The sequence below is a fragment of the Pan paniscus genome, chromosome 10 (assembly GCF_029289425.2).
Source record: "Pan paniscus chromosome 10, NHGRI_mPanPan1-v2.0_pri, whole genome shotgun sequence".
NCBI classification, from domain to species: Eukaryota; Metazoa; Chordata; class Mammalia; order Primates; family Hominidae; genus Pan; species Pan paniscus.
Window position 1 is genome coordinate 69876581 of NC_073259.2, and position 15681 is coordinate 69892261.

At 35.2% G+C, this 15681-nt stretch overlaps 1 protein-coding gene across 7 annotated transcripts in view; it reads left to right on the forward strand.

Moving 5' to 3' along the window:
* The window catches only part of INTS13 (integrator complex subunit 13), a 33432-nt gene that overhangs the window by 859 nt on the left and 16892 nt on the right, over positions 1-15681 (forward strand). For all 7 annotated transcript variants that reach the window (XM_003828854.6, XM_055095819.2, XM_055095818.2 and 4 more), the window contains exons 2-8: positions 908-1143; positions 3099-3173; positions 8829-9031; positions 9450-9530; positions 11879-11969; positions 13253-13381; positions 15031-15115. In XM_003828854.6, the coding sequence (XP_003828902.1) occupies positions 919-1143; positions 3099-3173; positions 8829-9031; positions 9450-9530; positions 11879-11969; positions 13253-13381; positions 15031-15115 (889 nt within the window). In that variant the 5' untranslated portion in view covers positions 908-918. The remainder of the gene's footprint in view (positions 1-907; positions 1144-3098; positions 3174-8828; positions 9032-9449; positions 9531-11878; positions 11970-13252; positions 13382-15030; positions 15116-15681) is intronic.

Below are 15681 nucleotides of genomic sequence, written 5' to 3' on the forward strand. Positions count from 1 at the left end.
TGGGTCTAGAAGGTTTCTCAAAGAGAGTTTTGCATGAAGGGGAGATGCGTCTTGAAAGCAAGAGGTGAAAATAGCTGGATCGTAAGAAATCAGTTCGTTTTGATTTAACACTTTGGCTTTGCTTGCCATGTGCTTTTCGAATGTGGATTGTCTATTCAGTATAAGATTTTGTTAGCGAAGCAGGGGAGTACCGTATGCTCTGTTTTAATAAGAAAAAGTTTTAAAAGTTTTAAATTTCCTTCTACACACCAGTGTGATGGTAACAACTAAGTTTTTCTGCTCTACCTGGTAAATTACTGTGATGTTTCAAAAGCTAAGGGGAGAGTGTGAAGTTGGGGTCCTTATCCTAAGGCGAAGACCTGATGTGCGGTTATCTTAGGAGATGTTTATCTTTGTTTTGGCCTTTTCTTTTGCTGTCACTCCTGTTTCCTGTTAATTCCGCACCCCTACCCGCCAGTCCCCCTTCAAACGTTTTTCTTGGAGGGAAGTGCAAAAATGCTGGCTTGGGGTTTATATGTGACTAATGTCAATTAGCAAGGATCATAAAGTTGTATTTCAAGAGTCTTTGTCACTTATGTTTCGTATATGTAAGGGAATCAAATACAATTAAATGTCAAAATGTTTCCCTCTGACAATTTTAAGTTCATTTTAAAAGCAAAACCAAAAATGCATGCACTGGTATTTTTGTCTGTGCCTGGTAGAGTGACAGCCTAATATGGTGTATTGATACCCTTGCTTTCTGGTCATGACCTCATTAAACTGTCCTTTGTTGGACAGATTTCTTTGAACATATTATTCATGTTCCCTACCAAGTCTTCTTGAGGGAAAGACAATCTTCTTGAGAAAATTAGAAAAAATGTAAGATGTTATGTACAAATATTTGGCTAATATGTTTTTCCCCTTACAGGTTAAAACAAAATGAAGATTTTTTCTGAATCTCATAAAACAGTGTTTGTTGTGGATCACTGCCCTTATATGGCAGAATCTTGCAGGCAGCATGTCGAGTTTGATATGCTGGTGAAGAATAGAACTCAAGGAATCATTCCTTTGGCCCCCATATCTAAATCATTGTGGACTTGCTCAGTAGAATCTTCCATGGAATATTGTAGAATAATGTATGATATATTTCCTTTCAAAAAGCTGGTGAGTGTGAAGTACAAACAAAATCATGATTTTGGGGATGTACTTAACTGCATAAATGAATTTTTATATGAATTTGCTATAGATAATGACGGTGTGTTTATTACTTAAAAATGTGGTACATAACGCTGCCCTTTGGGATTAATATATAATGGATATTTAATTGGGGCCAGTAATAATAACAGCTAACAATTATTGAGCACTTTACATGTGCCAGACATATTTCAAATTGCTTCATATTTATTAATTTCCGTAATTCTCATAACAGTCATGTTAGGTAGGAACTGTAGTTATTGAAGCAATATTCAAAGTATGTAACAACCAGTATAGAACACAGACTGACCATTGAGAGCTGCTGTCAAATTGTGCTGGCATGTAGCAGCTGACTGTCAGTCTTGTTTGTTGCTTCCCTGTTGTAGATCCGGAAACTGAGGTAAAGAGAAGAAACTTGTCCTGAGTCACATAGTTACGTAGAGGCAGAGCCAGAATTTGAACCTAAGCTGGCTGGCTGCTTGCAATTTTAGCAAATATATACTAAACTGCTGTATTGTTTGGCCATATTAGAAAGAAATACTTTTAAGAATGCTAAGTGGATATGGTTTATCAGTAAGAAGAGAAATGGATGATTGACAGAAATTACAGGTATTAAAGTTTAATCTTAGATTTCAGTATCTTAAATGTCTTATTTTGGGAAAGTCATTTGTTTAGCCACAAGTGGAAGACTTGCTTTCTGTCTTACTTGAAGCAGCCTAGGCTGGGACCTAGCCAATTCTTAGACTGAGGAAGGTAGGGCAGTAGAGTAAAGGTGTACATAGTCTGATATTATACATTCACATATATTCCAAATTAAAATATAAGCCCTTCTTAAAATTTGTGTGCATTCTGTGTATGATAAAAATATATAATGAGAGGGAATGTAACTGATTTAGAGCGCAGGCTTTGGTTCAGACCTTGGCATGGTTAACTACTAGCTGTGTGACTTTGATCATATTTCTTAATCTCTCCAAGCCTCAGTTTCCTCCCGTGTAAGTATAACACTTACTTCCTTGATGTAAGCTTTAAAAGAGATAAATCTACGTAAAGTGACTTGTAAAATATATCCCTGTCAGATAAGCCTTGGAAGAGAAGACCAATTATCAAACTTCTTGGGGGAGGAAGGAAAACTGGTATTTCATCGATATATAGGGAAAAAGATTATAGATTAGATCGTGTTGTCCAGAGTAAAGAAAGAAATCTAACCCTCTAGCCAAAAAGGAACATGGGTCAGAATCATCATTTGATAAGTTTTCCAAAATGTTCTTTGTCATTATCTTACCTGATAGCAGGTAATTTTAAATTTTCAAATTTGCATTTTACTTTAAAACTTAGCGTAAAGACCATATCCATTATTTTGGCTTTCAGTGCCCTATATGATCCAGCTCCTGCCTATTTCTCTGAGTTTGTCTCCTCTCCCACTGCCTGCTCTGACTTTCACCCTTTCCAGGGTATATGCTTAGATGCCTTTGCATTTGTTATTTGCTGTACCCAGATTGTCTATCCCTGACTTTACGGTGACTGGTTTTGGATTGCCTTCAGTTGCCACTTCTATGGAGAGTCCTTCTGTAACCACCCAATCTAAAGTAGCTAATTAACTTATTTTTCATAGCGTTTATCACTCTCTGAAATTATCTTGTTCATTTATTTGTTTGTATTCTTCCCACAGTGCCTTCTGTCCTAGTAGACTCCCCTCCCCTGACTTTCCCCACATTGTGAGTGACAGAACTTTTTTATTCATCACTCTATTCCCATATACTCAGTGCCAGCAATAGCACCTGGCATGTACTACACATTCTGTAACTATAAAAAGAAGAATGAATGAATCAGTGAAACAGTGTTAGAAATTGCATATTACTTGAAAATATGTTGGTGATTGAGTGAAATTAGAGTTGAATACTAATTGTTTCTTTGGAATCTATTAGGTGAATTTTATTGTGAGTGACTCTGGAGCACATGTTTTAAATTCTTGGACTCAAGAAGACCAAAATTTACAGGAGGTATGGTTAGATTTTGAGCTGTGGCCATTTGTAAATTATCTAAATGTGGTAATACTTTTTTAAAAAATGACTAATTTTTTAAATCACTCTAGGATTTGCATATAGTGTTAAAATGCCAAGTCATATGAAAACAGCTATCCCCATTCTAGGCTTTCCCTACACCCAGCACCCCCAAGCAAACTTCCATTTTTTAGTAGTTGTCATATTTACTTCCAGATTTATAAATAACATGTTTTTATTCCTGTTTATTGAGTTCTCTGTTTATTTATCTACTTATTTATTTATTTTGAGATGGAGTCTTGCTGTCACCCAGACTGGGGTGCATTGCGCCATCTCGGCTCACTGCAACCTCTCCCAGGTTCAATAGATTCACCTGCCTAAGCCCCCCGAGTAGCTGAGACTACAGGTGTGCGCCACCATGCCTGGCTAATTTTTGTATTTTTTAGTAGAAATAGGGTTTAGCCATGTTGGCCAGGCTGGTCTTGAACGTCTGACCTTCATATGTCTAATGCCTGTCCCCTTCCCTTGTGTTCTCAATATTAATATGTCAGAATTGTTGGTTATTTCAAAGTTTCATGTTGGCATTATAACATCTACGTAAAGTATTATTCACTGTTAAGCCAAGTAATATATATGGTTAGTTCTTTATATAGCTTTTTGTTTATTCCTGGAATTATTTATTATCTCCTTTTTCTCCCCTTCATGTGTTTTGTTTTCATAATATCCATTGCTGCTTTTTCTCATGCTTCTACAAAACTGCCCAATATTTTGATCATAAATGTGTTAGATAATTCAGCAGTTTGATTTTGTCCCCTGAGGAACTTCTTGGAGCACAGTCTTCTGCTCCAGTTTGAACTGGCTGCTTTCTAGGCCCACTGCACTCCTATCATCCTTCTCTCCCTATTTTTCAGATCCCATTTTTTTTCCTCTCTTTTTCTTTGTGTAATCTTTTGTTTTGGTAGAACATAACCTCCGGGATGCCTGTAGTTTACCTTGCCCTTTGCTGATACTTTGGGTGTAGAAATTCCGTGTTGGAAATAACTTTTTCCTCAAAATTTTGAGGGCATTATATACTCCACAAAATTATGTGTTTTATAGCCTCCAATGCTGAGAAGCCTAACACCATTTTTCTTTATAATTTCGCACTGAAAGCTGTTAGAATCTCAGTGGTGTGCCTTGGTGTTGATCTGTTCTCATCCATTGTGCTAGGCTTCATATTTTCCAGTACAGGGAAATTTCCCTGCATTGTTTCATTGATAATGTTCTTGTCTCTGTGTTCTGTGTCTTTCAGGAATATCCATTCCTAGGATGTTAGACCTCCTGCATTAAATTCCTTACTGTTTTTCTCACTGATCATCTCATTGTCAGTCATTCTGCTTTTTTGACGCTTTTAACCCTTGTATAGAACTCTCTATTTGATTGTACTTGTAATTTCCAAGAACTTTGACTTATACTCTTAACTATGTCTGTTTTTGTCATATCCTTTTCTTGTTTTATGGGTGTAATTTTACCTGCAGGTATTAACATTAGTTTATTTGATGTTTTCTTTTGTGCCTTCTGTGTTCTCACAGTTCTTTTTTTATGTTGAGGCTTTTCTTAAATGCCTGCTGATAGTTAGCTAGACAGTCTTATTTAAAAGCAAGGCACTAAATGGCAGATTAGAAAATCTACACGTTATGGAGTAGGTATTGCTGACTATATACTTCATTGTAGTTTTAGCCGATTGTTTGCTCTAGGGAACCTCCAAATATTGGAGTTGACAGATGGTCTCTCTGGGACTGTTCTTCTACTCTTTTATCTGTATGACAACTTGGTTGTCAGCTCTCTGGGAGACGGGAGAGGGTAAGTTATACCATTTCCTCTGTAGCATTAGCCATATTTCAGATGCACAGTAAGCCTCACATAGATAGTGGCTACTGTATTGGACAGCACAGATAGAGAACATTTCCATCATCGCAGTAAGTTCTATTGCGCAGTAGTGATTTAGTATCTTACCTTTACTCTCTTATGTGCTTTTGGTATCCATGTTTGATACCTTTCAGTTTCAGTTCTTCCAAAGAATGTGATTCTGTATCTTGTGGGGTAGGGGAGATGTAGTCACTTACACGGGTAGGGTGTAAGTAAGATCTGGGAGTCAAGTTGTTCCTTAAACTGACTTCAAGCTATTGACGTTTTTAGTATCTTGCCTTTCCCCGCTGTGTTTGGTAATTGGTGCCTCTAGTTCTTGAACTTCTCCTGGATTCTCCAGTTCTGAACTTCTCCTGGATTATTTTGCCTTTTACTTTCCATGGGCACTTAGATTTCTGCATATTCAGTCCTATTAAGTTCATCACCACTCCTTCATCCATTTTTATATATTCTTGTTGATGTCTCTCTTGTTCATTGTTGTCTCTTCTTCCACTCACTTCACACTTGTGGGTTTATGCTTTCTTTTTTGGTTTATGAGTGTTTTTTTTTTTTTTTTTTTTTTGAGACTGAGTTTCACTCTTGTTGCCCAGGCTGGAGTGCAGTGGCACGATCTCGGCTCACTGCAACCTCCACCTCCCAGGTTCAAGCAATTCTCCGGCCTCAGCTTCCCGAGCAGCTGGAATTACAGGCGCCTGCCACCACGTCCGGCTGATTTTTGTATTTTTAGTACAGATGAGGTTTCACCATGTTGGCCAGGCTGGTCTTGAACTCCTGACCTCAGGTGATCCACCCGCCTCAGCCACCCAAAGTGCTGGGATTACAGGTGTGAGCCACCACGCACAGCCCGGGTTTATGTTTTTTAGTAAGTAAAATCTTTTACTTCGATTTTAGTGGAGGAAGCAGAAATCAACTCATGCTCAACTAGTTAGGTTTATGTTTTAACATTATTTGTCTAAAGATACTGAGTTACTAGTAGCTTATGTTCTTTGCCATTATTTAGTTGGATAGAAGACTTCAGTCTACAAGGTCCTTCCCTGATGACTGTGAACAACATGAGAAACAAGGCTTTAGTGAAATAATTGAATACATTATTTGAATTATTTAATGCCAAAATTTTTTTGTTAACGGGTGCTATGCAGTGGTAACAATCCCATCCAAGGTGTTTTTATTATTTTTTGTTTGTTTTCTTTTTCTTTTTCTTTTATTTATTTTGAGACAGAGTCTCGCTCTGTTGCCCAGGCTGGAGTGCAGTGGCGCAATCTTGGCTCACTGCAACCTCTGCCTCCCGGGTTCAAGTGATTCTCCTGTCTCAGTCTCCCAAGTAACTGGGACTACAGGTGTGTGCCACCATGCCTGGCTAATTTTTTGTATTTTTCGTAGAGATGGGGTTTCACTGTGTTAGCCAGGATGGTCTTGATCTCCTAACCTCAAGCGATCTGCCTGCCTCGGCCTCCCAAAGGGCTGGGATTACAGGCATGAGCCACCGTACCCGGCTTCTTTTTCTGTTTTTTTTAAATTTTATTTTATTTTATAGTTCTCCGAGGTTAGTTTTAAATAGAATGCTTTTAAAGAAAATGTGTTTTATCATACTGTTTGGTCTTAAAATGTTTGTGATTAGTATTATATGTAAACAAAGCTAACCTTTCATTCTTTTGAGGTAATTCACTCAGTAGGCTTTGATTGGCTTGGCTTTGCACTAATATCATTCCAGAATGTTCTTAATATACTATTACCTGAAAAAACAATTTTAAGAATTCCATACGTTTCCACCTTACTTTTTTAAATACTGTGAAAGAAGTGTTTACCTTTTTCAAGAGGTACTGTGAAAGAAGTGTGAAGGCTTTCTAGTAGTGTATGAATAAAAATAAGTACATATCTGTGTAGATTTGTACCTACTGACTGCACCTCTGCAGTGCAGTAAAAGTGTGCATTTGATGGATAGGTATGCTAATCATAAAGGAATTATTACTTCTTTTGCTTTCCCGAGGTGAAGGTACACGATATCCCATTCATTGCTTTTAAATTTTGAATGGAGGGGAATCTCCATTTGTGAAAGCAACTATATAGCAAATCACTGGTGTTCAAGAATGTATAAAAGAATGTACATTTTGTATAAATTGTGTATAATCTTGTCTATATTTAATGTTTAGCTTTGGTTATCCATGTCACACCTTTTCCCTATGTTAAACCTTTCTATGTCTCTATGTCTATCTTGTGCCAGTACCACACTATCTTGGTTACCATTGTTTTGTAGTAAGTTTAAAAAATAGGAAGTGTGACTCTTCTTACCTTGTTCTTTTTGAAGATTGTTTTGGCCAGTCTGGGTCCCTTGCAATTCCATATGAATTTTAGAATCACCTTATCAATTACTAAAAAGAAGTTGGGGATTATGTTGACACTGTAGGTCAGTTTGGATAATATGGCCATCTTAACAATATTAACTCTTCCAATCCATGAGCATGGTATGTTTTTTCATTTTTTAGATCTTTAATTTCTTTCAACAATGTTTTGTTGTTTTCAGAGTATAAGTTTTATAGTTCTTGTTAAATTTATTTCTAAGTATTTTATTTTTGATGCTGTTTTAAGTGGGATTTTAAAAAATTTAGTCTTCAGATTATTATAAGTATATAGAAATACAATTGATTTTTGTGTATTAATCTTGTATACTACAGGTTTGCTGAACTTGTATATTAGTTATAATAGTTTTTTAGTGGATACCTTGGGATTTCGTAAATTCAGGATCATGTCATCTGCAACATAGAAAGAGTTTTACCTCTTTCTTTCCAATCTGGATTCTGTCCATCCTCTCTCTCTCTCTTCCTTCCTTCCCTTTTTCCTTCTTTCTTCCTTTCTCTTTCTTCCTTTCTTTCTTCCCTTTCTCTCTCCTTCCTTCCTTTCTTTCTTCTTTCCTTCCTTCCTTTCTTCCTTTCCGTCTTTCTGTCTTTCTTGTCTCTGTTTATCACCTAGGCCAGAGTTCAGTGGCTGAACTCCTGGGCTCAAGCGATGCTTCTGCCTCAGTCTTCTAAGTAGCTAGGACTATGGGTGTACACCACCCCACCTAGCTGATTTTTTAGTTTTTTTTTTTTTTTCTTTTTATAGAAACGGTATCTTGCTTTGTTGCCCAGCCTGGTCTTGAACTCTTGGCCTCAAGCAATTGTCCTGCCTTGGCTTCCCAAAGTACTGGGATTACAGGCATGAGCCACTGGGCTTGGCATGAATTTCTTTTATTTCTTTTTCTTTCCTATCACCTTGGCTAGAACTTCCAGTACAGTGTTGAATGGAAGTGATGAGAGTAAACATCTTTGTTACTGATAAGTAGGGAGAATTCATCCAGTCTTTCACCATTAAGTATGATGTTATCAGTAGGTTTTTCATAGGTGTCCTTTATCTTCTTGAGGAAGTTCCCTTCTGTTGCTAATTTTTTTAATTATGAAAAGGTTTTGGATCTTGTCAAGTGCTGTTTCTGTGTTTATTGAGATGATCATGTGATTTTTATTTTATTGATATATGATGTATTGTAATAATTGATATTTGCATATTAAATAAACTTTGCATTCCTAGAATAAATCCCACTTGTTCATGGTGTATAATTCTTTGTGTGTTACTGGATTTGGTTTGCTACTATTTTTTTAAGAATGTTCATGTCCATATATGTAAGATACATTGGTGTGTAGTTTTCTTTCTTGTGATATTTTTATCTGAATTGCACATACTCTTGTCAACATAATTGTTTTCCCTTTTACTTAGCTAATGGCAGCATTAGCCGCTGTTGGGCCTCCTAATCCTCGGGCAGATCCAGAGTGCTGCAGTATTCTGCATGGCCTTGTTGCAGCAGTGGAAACTCTCTGCAAAATTACTGAATACCAACATGAGGCTCGTACTCTACTCATGGAGAATGCAGAACGTGTTGGAAATAGAGGACGAATAATCTGTATTACTAATGCAAAAAGGTGAGGTGTTGATTATAGCAATTCTTTCACTGTGGGGATTTTAAAATCCTGTTGTAGTTTTTCAGAATACTAGAGATAGCATGTTTACATGTTTACGTTTAAGCATATTACAAGTGGCCTTTCTGATTTTTTTCTTTTTTTTTTTTTTTGCCTTTTAATATTGAGGCTGTGTTCCATTCTAAAATAAAGACTTATCTCATTGAAAACTGTTTAGATTGCCATCATGTAGGTAAATTTAACATCTTTTCTCACTGGTTTTTCAGCTAGTTGTTTAGTGGTATGACTTAGCACACTAAAGATAGTCCTTAGTGAAGTAACTTTAAATGTCTATAACACCATAATAAAGCGGAAGAGTGTTTTGAATTTCTTCTGTTACTGTTTATTCCTTTAAATTTGCTATATCTTTTTTATGCCATAGTGATAGTCATGTGCGAATGCTTGAAGACTGTGTCCAGGAAACGATTCATGAACATAACAAGCTTGCTGCAAATTCAGATCAGTGAGTATAATTCATAAATGAAATAAATATGTTCATGTGGATAGATATATGTTATAATTATTTCCAATAACTTGACTGGTAGCGTTTCCCTGAATTCTCTACTGACTCAACAAATTAGTCAAAAAATGTATGTTTGATCAGAAACTTTTTTTTCCATTTTCCCTTTCACTTTAATTTACTTTTCTCCCACAAGAAAGGTGATCAAAAGGATAAAATAATACATAAATTTATAATGTGTATTTGTTTTGATGGTTTTTTTCTCATAGTTGTGTTTCGAATTTGTAAAATGTGTTGGGTGTAGTGGCTTATGCCTGTTATCCCAGCACTTTGCGGGGCCGAAGTGGAGAGATAACCTGAGCTTAGGAGTTCAAGACCAGCCTGGGCAACATGGCAAAACCCTGTCTCTACAAAAAATATAAAAATTAGCCGGGCCTGGTGGCATGTGCCTGTAGTCCCAGCTACTCAGGCAGCTGAGGCAGGAAAATTGCTTGAGCCTGGGAGGCAGAGGTTGCATTGAACCGAGACTGTGCCACTACACTCCAGCCTGGGCGACAGAGCAAGACCATGTCTCAAAAAAATTTTTAATTTAATTTAATTTAAATTTAAATTTTTAAAAAATTGTTAAATGTGCAAGTTGTTAGTGGCGTTATTCAGTATGTACCACATCTAAACATAAGTGGTTGCATTGTGTGACTTTTTAAAAAAACTTTTTCTGTTTCTGAAAAGGAAAACAGTTTTTTTTCCTCTATACTCACATTAGTACTTTTGATCAAATGTGTGGGTTTTTCTTCCGCACCAATTCTCCAACTCTGTGAATACCAACTGTGTGTCCTACAATTCAATTATGACAATCCTTGGAATTAATACAGACCCCACAGATTAGTTATTGCAGACTCAGTTCCACAAGACTGTAACCCACTTAGACACAAATCTCGACTAGTGGTTCCCCACACTTTCGTCTGACTTGGCTACAAGTTAGGTGTTTCCACAACCCGCTCCTCATGTTCAATACTTTGTTCTGATGGGCTCACAGAACTCAGGGAAACACTTCAGTTTTCTGATTTATTATAAAGGATACAGATGCACAGACACATGAAGTGGGTGAGGTTGGAAGGATCCCAAGTGCATCAGGTTCTGTCCCTGTGGAGTTGGGGTGTACCACCCTCCCAGCACATGGATGTGTTTACCAACCTAGAAGCTCTCTGAGCCCCATACTTTAGGGATTTTTATGGAGGCTTCATGTAGGTGTGATTGATTATTAACTCAGTATCTAGCTTCTGTCCCCTCTCTGGAGGATAGCAGAGTGGGGCTGAATGCTGCTGAGCTTCTAATCATTGCTTGTTCTTTCTAGTGACCAGACCCCATTGGGGAGCTGTCCAGGATCCTACTAAAGTTGCCTCAGTAGAAGAAAAGATGCTCCTGTCATCCAGGAAATTCCAATGAACTTAAGAGCTATGTGTCAAGAACTGGGGTCAGAAACCAAATATTAGAGCAAAAGATGCTCCTAGCACCCCTGTCATTTAGGAAGTTACAAGGATTTTGGGAGCTCTGTGCCAGGAAGCATGAGCAGAGACCAATATGTATATTTGTGATTGTGTCACAGCTAGTAAAGACATGTTTGGAACTATTGCAATGTGGACTTTTTTAGAGTGATTATTAGTTTTCTTAGGTGCGGTCATATTGTTATGAGTAGGATTGTTCTCGCTAGGCGAAGCAGGCTGAAGTGTTCAGGACTACACGTCAAGCCCTCTGCAACTTACTCTCAATGGTTTAATTAAAAAGTGTACATCTACCTAGGTATAGTATATAGAGAAAGCAAATATAGCTAACAGTGACTCTAGGTGAAGGACATATGGTTGTTCATTGAATAGTACTTTTCTTTCAACTTTCCTGTGGGTCTGGAAATTTCAAAATAAAAAGTTGAGGGAAATTTTTAGCATTACCAATCCTATAACTTGGAAATAACTAATTATAGCTAATGGTTAGTATTGCCTGATTTTATCCTTAAGAAATATTAGTATAAGGGAAATTAATACACAATATATTCATTTTCGCTGTTGCAGTTATCTATTGAAAATTAGACTTAATTATAAGAGTTTTCTCTTTATCCTTCAGACACTCACAATTATTATTTTTTGCATTTAAATTAAATTTGTATACTCATTAAGTGTTCATACAGGTATAGCAATTACATATACTGCCTTTGTAATATTTAGTTTTTGGGTTAACAGTAATATCTGATTGTAGCAATATGATGTTTTAATATGTTAAGGTTTTAATAGTTTACCTGCTTGAATTCTTTACATACTATGTATTCTTAAATTTTAAGTCAAAAATTTCTCTTTAAGTCTCATGCAGATTCAAAAATGTGAGTTGGTCTTGATCCACACCTACCCAGTTGGTGAAGACAGCCTTGTATCTGATCGTTCTAAAAAAGAGGTGAGTGTTGAAATAATGAAAGAAAAGACCATTGTGGTTAATAATAATAAATACTGAGAAGGGTTATCATTAAAATGATCCATTGCCAATATTTTCTGCCAAGAAAATATTTTGAGTTTTCAAAGTAAACCTCTATGTCAAGACATCTAGGTTGGTTCTTTATGGTATAATTGTGGATTTTAAAGTGTTTCCTATTCTGCCTGCCTTGTCATGTTTGTTTATTTTATCAAAATGTGTTACAAACCATACATAGTTTGTATTGTTCCTAAAATTTTATTTATTTTAGTGATTATTTTTATTCTGTAAAAATCTTTTTCCTTATTAGAAAAGCAATACACTCTTTAACAAAAAATATATTCCAATAAAAAATTAATTTTACACATTCAGAGGGAAAAATCTTATTTTCCAACCTTGGTTTTACTTTTTAAATAAATTTGAATAATTTTAAAGGAATAGATGATCCTGTTGATTGTCAAATAGATCCACATCATAATATTCTCTATCAGTAATTTATGTTTAGAAATATAGATATATATCCTGGTTTTTCATTTTGCATTATTTAATATAAACATCGCTAGTATTACTTTCGTCCATGAATTTTTGTAGTTAAGTGGTATTTTTAGTCATTATTGCCATCATTGTGTTTTTAAGTGGTTTCCAGCATAAGCCTCTTTTTTATTAACTTTTTTCTGCCTCTTTTGATAATGTGGCAATGTTAGTTTTATTTTATGATAATGAAAATTTATTTGTAATTAATATTATTGCCCTGGAATGAGTAAGATTTTGTGTTATCTTGTTGTACACTACTTCTAGCTGCCTTATTTATTGGTGACAGAATGAAATTTTTGTGGCGATTTCCACATTCATTCTTTTAGTTTTATCTGCAGGGTTTTGTCCTCTCAACAAAATAAATTATTTTTTCTGCAGTGTACTTCAAATCATTTTTGCATATAGATAAAAAGACGTAAAAATTGTAAAGAAATGTATTTAAATATTTCACTCTAAATTTCAGGAGGACAGGGATTATGTCTGTTCACTGCTGTGTTCTATATACTCACAGTTTCTGGTGTCTAGCAAACTGATTAATACGTATGTGGTGAGTGAATGAATGCATGAGAATGTATTGCTAAAATAATTGTCATGGTTAATTTATGGATCCTTTTTTTCCAACTTCTAAAAAGTTAAAAATACTTAATTTTAATGGATTTATACTAAAATATTTAGCAGTAGGTTACAATGAATTAATATTTTGTGGATTATTTTTCTTGTATGTTTTTCTGTAGTTGTCCCCAGTTTTAACCAGTGAAGTTCATAGTGTTCGTGCAGGACGGCATCTTGCTACCAAATTGAATATTTTAGTACAGCAACATTTTGACTTGGCTTCAACTACTATTACAAATATTCCAATGAAGGTAGGCAGTTCTTTTTCCTGCTATTTTGAAAGCACTGCTTTGCTTTTTAAATGTTTGTTTGAGGCCAGGCGTGGTAGCTCATGCCTGTAATCCCAGCACTTTGGGAGGCTGAGATGGGAGGATCACTTGAGGCCAGGAGTTTGAGACCAGTCTGGTCAACATAGTACGATCCCATCTCAATATTAAAAAAATAAATAAATAATTGTTGGACATGTATTATTTATTTTAATTGAACCTTTACCTTTTCTCCCCATATCATATTTTCTATTTTGCTAGCCCACATTCAATGTCTTTGACCAGGTCAGTAAATACTGAAAAGCAACCAGAAAGGATCACAGAATAAAATGCTATATTTTTGTTTTCTAATAAGAACACGTTATGTGAGCTCTCTTAAAAAAAATGCTGTCATTGTTTTCATCAAAATATAATTTCTATTTTAAATTATTATTCTGTGATTCTTTTCTTGACAGCTGTGTTATTAGATTTTGCTTACTTTGTGTATTCTAGTGGATCTTTTATTCTCTATGTTTTTGTTGTTGCCCACCCAGTATAAAGGTGTTTATAGCTAATAGGTCTAACTAGGGGAAAATAGCTCATAGTTTTAAATTAGTTTATTACTCTCTAACTGAAAGACCATAGATGTGAGCTCTGTGATTTTACTGGTGGATTTTTTAAGGAATCTATTGCTAGCTGTTCATTTTCATTATATTAACATTATCATTAAGTTGTTTTAGGGCTAGCACAGTGCCTGGCCCATAGTAAGCTTCAAATGGGTTTTTACTGAGTGGAATGGAATTTAATTGTATTGATTATGTTTACAAATATAAGGTAGCCACTATATCTCAAAATTCAAATTTTTCTTACATTCCAGTTTCTATTTTCTGCCACTATATTATGAACAATAAATTGCATGAGAATTATAATCTTTTCATTGTTAATTTCTTAATGCCATTGGCTGGTTTTTCACTACAAATTTTAGGCTTACCCTGTAGAACCTTTTGGATGCAGAAGTAAATAACATAATAGGTACACTTTAATATATATAATGTCATGTGTTATAAGAAAAATACTCTGATAGCTTGCCTGTTAATTTTGATCATATTTGTGTGCTACTGGTGTGACTCTTCAATCTTTGTGTTTTTTGGTAAACAGATAATGTTGAAATTCCTATTTCCTATTACTGAAAACAAGTTACTAAACTTGTTTATTAGTTTGTATTTTATATAATTGATATTTGGTAATTCACTGTAGGTATTTAAAGATGCTATTTCCTCTTTTTAACAATGATTTCGCTTTAAATTTATGTAAATTATTTCAATTACATTATATTTGTATATTAAAAATATTGGCAAGACTGCATTTGGAGTAAAAAAAATTCAAAATTTCTGAGTTAGTCATCTTTGTTAATTCTGACATAATGTAAAAAAATCATTAAATACTTTATTACCTGTATATTGCCAGTTGTTTTTTAATGGAGTTTATGTTGCATGGAACACTTGCATCTTTAAATAGATTATCCCATTATTTTAGCTAATTATTATTGAATGTATTTGACCTCATTTTAAACAAAAAGCAAATGAATAATTAATAATTTTATTATTTTGAAAGCAAAACCAAGTTTTTTTAAATGTTTGAAATTTTACTTCAAGGAAGAACAGCATGCTAACACATCTGCCAATTATGATGTGGAGCTACTTCATCACAAAGATGCACATGTAGATTTCCTGAAAAGTGGTAAGAGACATTTGAAAGTATTATTTTGTATGATCTAACATATGAAAGCATATTACAGTAGCCCCCACATCCTCAGGGAAGACATTCCAAGACCCCCAGTGGATGCCTGAAATCTCAGATGGTCTCGAACCCTATACTGTATACACTGTTTTCTCCTATACATACATACCTATGATAAAATTTAATATATAAATTAGGCAAAGCAGGAGATCAATAACGATAAGAATGAAATTGAACAACTATAACAATATATTATAATGAAAGTTATATGAATGTAGTCTCTTGGTCTCTCTCCCTCTTTCTCAAAATATCTTATTATACTGTACTCATCGTTTTTGGGATGATGTGAGATGATAAAATACCTACATGATGAGATAAACTGAGATGAATGATACAGGTATTGTGACATAGCATTAGGCTACTATGGACCTTAAACACAAGCACTATGATACCTCGACAGTGGATCTGATAACCAAGAAGGCTGCTAATGGACTTGTAGTGTTTATAGCATATATATGCTGGACAAAGGAATGATTCACATCCCAGGCAGGACACAGTGGCATAGT